The sequence below is a fragment of the Acyrthosiphon pisum genome, chromosome A1 (genome assembly GCF_005508785.2).
Source record: "Acyrthosiphon pisum isolate AL4f chromosome A1, pea_aphid_22Mar2018_4r6ur, whole genome shotgun sequence".
Classification (NCBI taxonomy): Eukaryota; Metazoa; Arthropoda; class Insecta; order Hemiptera; family Aphididae; genus Acyrthosiphon; species Acyrthosiphon pisum.
Window position 1 is genome coordinate 105,711,430 of NC_042494.1, and position 7,392 is coordinate 105,718,821.

The window sequence follows — 7,392 nt, forward strand, 5'->3', positions numbered from 1 at the left end:
TCAAAAAATATTTACCGTGAATTGTTTAAAGTAAAAAATGTATATAATTCGAATTTAACTAATATGGAAACACTGTATAAAATATAAACACTATAATCTATAATTTAGTTTTGGGTTGGAAAAAAATTAAGTACGTTAGCGTTGTATAAACAAATTATCTTTTTTTTAACTTAATAAAAAGTTAACAAAAAGTGTGTATTAACTTTTAACTTAACTGAGTTAACCTATAGTTAAATTAACTTTTAACTTTTAACTTTTTATTATTGGTGCATATTAACTTAACTTAACTGAGTTAAAAAAAATCATTAACTTGCCCAGCCTTGCATATTTTATGTCATTACGTGTGAGAATTGTATTATTTTTTTCAGTTAAATACAAATAACTATATTGGACGAGGAGCAGGTCAGTGGATAAGACTTAACCCATGCCCAAAAAATAAGCGTTTCAAAATATTTATAATGCCTCAAAAAAAGCTCATAAGTCATAAGTGTATGAAAAAATGTTTAGGTGAGAGTCAAGCCCCTTAAATTTAAAGGGTTAGAACGCCGATGTTTAAACAGTTACCTATATACTTTACTATGGTACATGGTATTAGTTGTTACGATTGCAATAATCGCGTTTTACTATCATTGTATGAACTACCAGCAGCTCATTACAGCAAAAAAAGAAAATTAAATCTAACGACGTAAATATAAATTCACACCAAACAAGCAAAAACTCATTAAAAACTAAAAAGTGGGTTTAGAGTAAAAACACATACCTACCTACTATGAAATGTATAGAGAGCAGTATTTTGGAGAAAATCTAAATTATTCTCAATATATAAGTAGTTCGATAAAAAAATGTACAAAAACTAATAACTATTACCATTTAATATAAATACTATAGTATATTTTATAATCAATGCTAATACCTATTTCAAAAACGCTGATGGACAACCCGTCTCGTAATTATCGTTCTCTATACATTTTATAATACATTTTTTTACTCAAAAACCACTTGTTAATGCTGTTCTGATTTTTTCTCCATGGACATGTTTTTACCGCTGAGAATTATGGTTATTAACTAAGTGATGGTGAAATCGGCAATTAGATCTATTGTCTATACCTTATGTATCATAAACTATAGTGATTATACTATAGGGAATATATCAAATTGGAGTATTACCACTGCTTTTGTAATATAATAAATATGTACCTATTATAAATTATAATGAAATAAGTAGAAATTCGAGTATGAATATGAACATTACTATCTATATTTTCAAGATTGTTCTAAAATGTCTTTAAAAAAAGGCTATGAAGTCATGGAGGGTTTTGACCACCCACATTCTTCTTTTGTACACCTATATGGCTATGTCACTGATTGTTTTACATAGATATATATATAATATACTGTAATCATAATTCATAATGTTTAATAATACAAGCAATAGTAGCTATAGTTTAAAGATAAACTCTAAATATAATATAAATAACATAAGAATCACATTTCTTGATATTTTCTGTAGTTGTGTAAACAATAGAACATTTTATTTTATGCATCCTGAATCTAATAACGTGTTACCTATAATATTTTAAATTGATGATTTCAATAAAAAACAAATATTATGTTCAAATAATCGATCAAACTGATACACAGAAAATGGTAATAAACAGTAAATAGTAATAATATTAATATTATTAAACATACGTGTTGTAAGTTAAGGAGTATTACTAGTTAAGAAAAAATAGAACTCGACTAATTTTTTAAGGTTGGCCACTCAGGCATTCAGTTTTTATTGCATTTGTTAATATATTAATCTATAATATGTACATAATATTATGTAAATATAATTCTTTTAAAATACAGTTTTAAATACAAATATTATTTGAATATTTAAAATGTATGCCGTGTGCTGTATTTAAATGTTCATATATTTTTGTAATAACACAATCAGTTATAAAATGTTCTAACAATTAGCTTTAATGGTTAGATTTACCATCCTATGTGCAGCACTGTTATTATAAATGCCGCTTTTATTTGTAATCGTGCCCGAACATTTGAACTCTCTTATCTATAATGACGGCCTGTGTTCGATGTTCTGACGTCATCGTTTTTTTTCCTATCTCACTTCACGTGTGTAAATATTATACATAGGTATACCATATATATACATAAATATATATATATTATATGTATATACATATAACTCAATGAGAAAAAGACAGCCATTAATTAGCCTAATATTTTATTATTTACTTATTTAAATTCTTTTAAACCAAAATGAATTAAAACACCAATTATTGTGGAAATTAATGTTTAAAAAATGCTCAAATAGTTGAATAATTATATTAAATACGGATACATAGTGACTTGTGACTAAAAATATCATTACATTACGTCTTAACGATCATTAAAAACGCACTGAAATTGCAACAAATATAACGTTATTACATCCGACATCGTTCTGATGACATAAAACTAAGGTATTTACTGTTCATTGAAGGGATTGACGTAAATGTTATATTAGTCAATTACTTATACAGCGACTTATAATCAAAAATATCGACTATACAAATACATAAAAATACATAGTACATAGGCTATAGTTAGTACCATAGAACTTATTTAAAACTATATTTTTGTTGAATCCATCCTAACTCAAAAAATATTTGAACACCAAAAAAAAAATGATTTGCCCTCCAAGCGAACAGTCAATAACGAATTTTGTTTTTATTAATATTATGTATAATATTTTTTCTTTCCCTCTCTCACTAGAACGTTCCATGAACTTTGCACCGTGTTGGCGATAAGCTAACGCTCGACCGAACACTACTGCATATGCGAGGCTGCTCAGCATATTATATTAGAATCAAATGAAACGAAAAAACCTCTCTTATCTGAGAAGGCCTACGCGAACCTTTGACACGGTTATCTCGAAGCTCGTTAAAAATCCATTGAATTGCTTCATCGTTCGGATAAACAAAACGTCACTCAACGTGAGTATTGAATTATCCGGGAAAAAAATTTAAGAATTAAACGCACACAAATATTTAAAAAAAAAATAAAATAATAACTTCGATGAGACTTGCCTTTGCTTCATCACATGGCAGAGCCCATGGTAGACAAATTACAGGCAGAAGAGAAAAGTCACTGATGTACCTGGTTACGCGAAAACCGCAATACACACGGCAAAACCGAGCGAGCAAACTAACACGACTTTTTGTTCAACAAAATATACAAACCAAATAATAAACGTTATTATTTATCTTATCGTTAAGTGCATGTGTGTCGGAGGATAAGGCTCTTTTTTTTATTAATATTATGGGCGGCTCCGACTGATACGACGAGGCATATGGAACGTCATGATTACACGCTATCAAGTTGATGATAACGCACCAATGCTAAGGTCTGTGGCCAAAACATCGTCACCAAACGGTCGGTCACTCAAGTTTTGCTTGAACCCGGTTAGTGGTCAGTGAACTTGTTGAGATGGAATCTCGAGGATATTAACAGAAGTCATTAAGGCAGACATTCCCTCTAATGGCCAACCTTGACTTTGAAATCGGTCAACTCGGCTAAGTAGGTATTTAAAACTATAGTCTAATACTCTAATGTCTATAGCGTTACAGACGAAAATTATCCAACGTAAACTACCCTAAATACAAACCAGGTTTTATGTTTCCGTAAATGTATCATAATTCGTATAATCTACAATAGACTAAGCTCAATAAAAATCCAACGAATAAATAAAATACTTCTAGTAAGTAGGTAGATAGGTATATTATTATTTACATTGTTCACAAACTTAGAATTCCTCACGATTCCTAGTGACTTTACGTAATGAATTGTTATTATACTATTAAAACTAAAATAAATCATATTATACTCGAATACTCGATTAAGTGTACAAATATCATGGGGCCTCTCTTTGGGGCAGAACGTAAAAAATAACATAAATCGAATGCATAATATGAAATAATATTATGTAATAATGTATATAAATTCGAGGCCACAGGGTATACAAAACAGTTACACATTTTTGGGAAATATTTTTCAAATTACATTTCATTGTTCACTTCAATGACATTTGTATTAAATTTGAAAAATTTGTATTCAAAAACAATTAATTAGCTGCCAAGCAAATTTAATAAGTTCTTTTACTTTTTAGTCAATAACTTTATTTTAATTCTTCCTACTGGATAATTATATAGTTTTTAATAAACATTAATAAACAATAATAATATAATATTGCTGCCGTATTAGAATAGTACCAACAAAATATTAATACTTTCTCCCTTACATACACATAATTAAAGATAAAGTAAAAACTTAGTTTATTATTTTCTGTGAAATTGTAGATGAACAAACAATACATTTTTTAAATGTATTTAAACACCGCCCTTGTGTGACTTGGAAAATCATTATATTTTGACGTTTTGAAACATTAGTTTAACACTGTCGTGTACACAGTGAATAATAAAGCGATGAAATAAAAAAGCGCCGGTATAGGTATTATGTTTTAATGGTATTACCATGGGTCGGTTAAAGGCTAACAGTAATCGGGCCTAAGAGCTGAGAGGATTCCGACATAATATCCGATCGCAAGCCAATTTTAAGGTATAGTCACGTATTTAAAACATAATAGTAAAAACTAAAAATATAAACGCAAGTTCGGTAAAACGGCTGTACAAATTACTTCACCAGAATCTAGAGTGTCGGTGAAAAATTAATAACAAATGTGAATTTTGCCAAAATAAAAATATTAATCGTCCAACGTCACATTAAGACAAGTCGAGTTAACAAAACAATAGCAACAGCCAACACGATTATATTATAGGTAGTTATAATATGTTATAGTAGATATAAAAACAACGTCTGTGCACTTACCAAAAGCTCTCAAGTAAGTGGCATTATTATTGCTGGCCGGCATGTCGCGGCTGTGGTATCGTCCCGCGGTGCAGATAACGCCGGTTGAACAACGCGGGAGGAGATAAGGCAGAAAAACGCGTATTAAAAAAAAAAACAAATAAATAATAATAATAATACTCAGTTATCGTTTTTACTATTATCGTACATATTATTATTACTATTATAATCAAACGCTGGCGGTTTAATGGGTGAAAACTTTCGATAAAAACACGTCACGCTGCGCCCGCGGTACGGTCAGTGGTGGTGTGTGCGTAGTGTGCGAACGTGCGGTGCGTGAATGCCGCTGCGGTGCAGTCGTCGGCGAACCGAGAGAGTCGGGAGAGCACGAAGTACGCCGCGGCCGTACTATGAACGGTGCGGAGCGGCGCAGAGAGGAGGAAAACGAAAAATCGGACGGACGCGAAGATCAACAATTATTATACAAAATAATAATAACAACGATATACTTGTACAAATTTTTTTACGAAACAAAATAACGACCCGACAATGTACGCTATAAATAAACGTAAGACAATATCATAAGATGACAGTCGGAATATCGATGGTGGATTTTTTTTGTTTTAATTGTTGTGCACTGCGCAGGCGCCGGCCACCGCTGTTGGACGACGGCCGCAACCGGTGGTACGCGTCGGTCGGCGCGGCGTGACAATCGGGCGCGACAAAGTTATGCGATGTAATATTATTATTATTACGGTTGATGAGTCGGTCGGTGACTGGTGGGGGCCGGGGGGCCTGAATGGAATATTGCCGAGACGTACGCGTTCGTGCGTGCGTGCGTCTGGATCGGTTTGTGCGGCTCGTGTCGCGTTTCGGACGACGCGCTGTGTAAACAAGTCGCGTCGGTTGCGGTGATTTTGTTATTTTTTCGTTTTAATTACAACAATTTATTCAACAAGTAAAACGTGTACAAACAGTAAGTTGTATACGTCTCTGGAGACGTGCAACGACAGACTCGCAAGTAAGCGGCGACGATGCTGGACGGTTTATTGCGGTGCGCGGTGCGCGCGCGACGACGACGGATGCAGTTCGAATGGGCAACAGGCGCGCGATCGATCGCGGAAAAGTGAACCGGTTCTAGGACGCGGCGCGCGGCAGCCCCGGCACCGCGACGCGACACTCGCCCGGCCGCCTACCGCGGCTGACGGAGCGCGTGCAGCCGTCCGGGACTGCCCACTTTTCCGTCACTGGTCCATTCGCGTAAGCGCTCTCTTCTCCGCCGCCGCAGCCTCCGCCGCCGCCGACGCGTGAGTTCCCGCTTTACCACCCTCCCCACCACCTCTCTCCCCCTTCGATAGGCAACAATTGTTGTTACGACGAGAGATACCTAACGATATTGTACGACGACTGATGATTAATTTATGGAAAAATTTATGAAAAACTTTACATGGAGATCAATACTTTATTGGAACGGGTGTATAAATTCTCCACCTCTATTATTATTTTAATTTTAAGACTGTGATATATCGTATATATTTAATACTTAATCGCGTTGGCACGTAGCTGGTGTACTCATGTAAGCCATATATATACATTTTTTTTTAAAATCTTCCTTCCCCTGAAATCGGGATCAGAGACAGGGGCCTTGTAATAGAGTGTAGAGTGTAAATTATACCGTAGTCAGTTGACTAAAGCATAACAATTATAACAATTCTACTGCAGATCTAGTATACATGTGGCTTTAGGTTTATATAGATATATTATAATATAATTTTATGATTATATGAATATAATAATATACGTATAGTATATGAATAACGCTACATAAGCGACCATAATGTGCAATAATAAGTACATCATATTTATGTATATTATACTAAGAAATTATAACAGTCAGACGGCGCACAACTCGACTTTATAACCTATTAAATATTTTATTTTAATTAGGTTTTCCAATGCTATATATTGATCATAATATAATATAGTTTATAAATGCACAAACACACATACGCATAGACATACACATTATAAATTATAATATGTAAATTTAATGAATTCCAATTAATGATCCCATATAAAAATGTCCAATCCTTCTAAGAATCTTTAACTTTTAAGAATGATAATATAGCCAGTATTATAGGGGTTTGATTTACCTTGACATCCGATGCGTAAATCATCAGAAACCTGGACACACGTTTTGATCGATCGGAAATAAACAAAACTAGCTTCGCCGGAAATACAGATACCCGCATAAAATAAACAACACTTAAATTATATATAAATTATAATAATTGTATACTTCCTCCAGGACGGAAATGCAAAAACTATTAGATCGGGAATCGATGAGCAGGTCCCCCACATAAAATCTTGGACCCCTGGACTAAATGTTTTGGCTGGCTCTATAAAATATTATTTAATATTTAATAAGTATTCCTGTCAAAGTTTCAAAAAATACTAATTTATTTCAACTGGCCCTTAAATACCTGGGCTCCTGTACCCCTGGTCCAACAGCCTCCCGCACTTCTGGTGGCCCTGGATATG

The 7,392-nt window shown here is 33.5% G+C and overlaps 1 protein-coding gene and 1 long non-coding RNA gene across 5 annotated transcripts in view; one reads left to right on the forward strand and one right to left on the reverse strand.

Moving 5' to 3' along the window:
• The window catches only part of LOC107884869, a 6,497-nt gene extending 1,632 nt beyond the window's left edge, over positions 1 to 4,865 (forward strand). The window contains exon 3 of the long non-coding RNA XR_001680200.2: positions 2,761 to 4,865. This is a non-coding gene — a long non-coding RNA (uncharacterized LOC107884869). The remainder of the gene's footprint in view (positions 1 to 2,760) is intronic.
• Positions 1 to 6,061, reverse strand: part of LOC100168211 (box A-binding factor) — a 45,357-nt gene extending 39,296 nt beyond the window's left edge. Inside the window, exon 1 of one of the 4 annotated variants that reach the window (XR_003839120.1) lies at positions 4,873 to 6,061. Coding sequence is in view for 3 of the 4 variants with exons in the window: in XM_016807879.2 (XP_016663368.1) it covers positions 4,873 to 4,915 (43 nt within the window). In the remaining variant the exon portion in view is untranslated. The remainder of the gene's footprint in view (positions 1 to 4,872) is intronic. The other 3 variants (XM_016807879.2, XM_016807878.2, XM_001943207.5) reach the window with 3 other exon arrangements.
• Between the last annotated feature and the right edge of the window lie 1,331 nt (positions 6,062 to 7,392).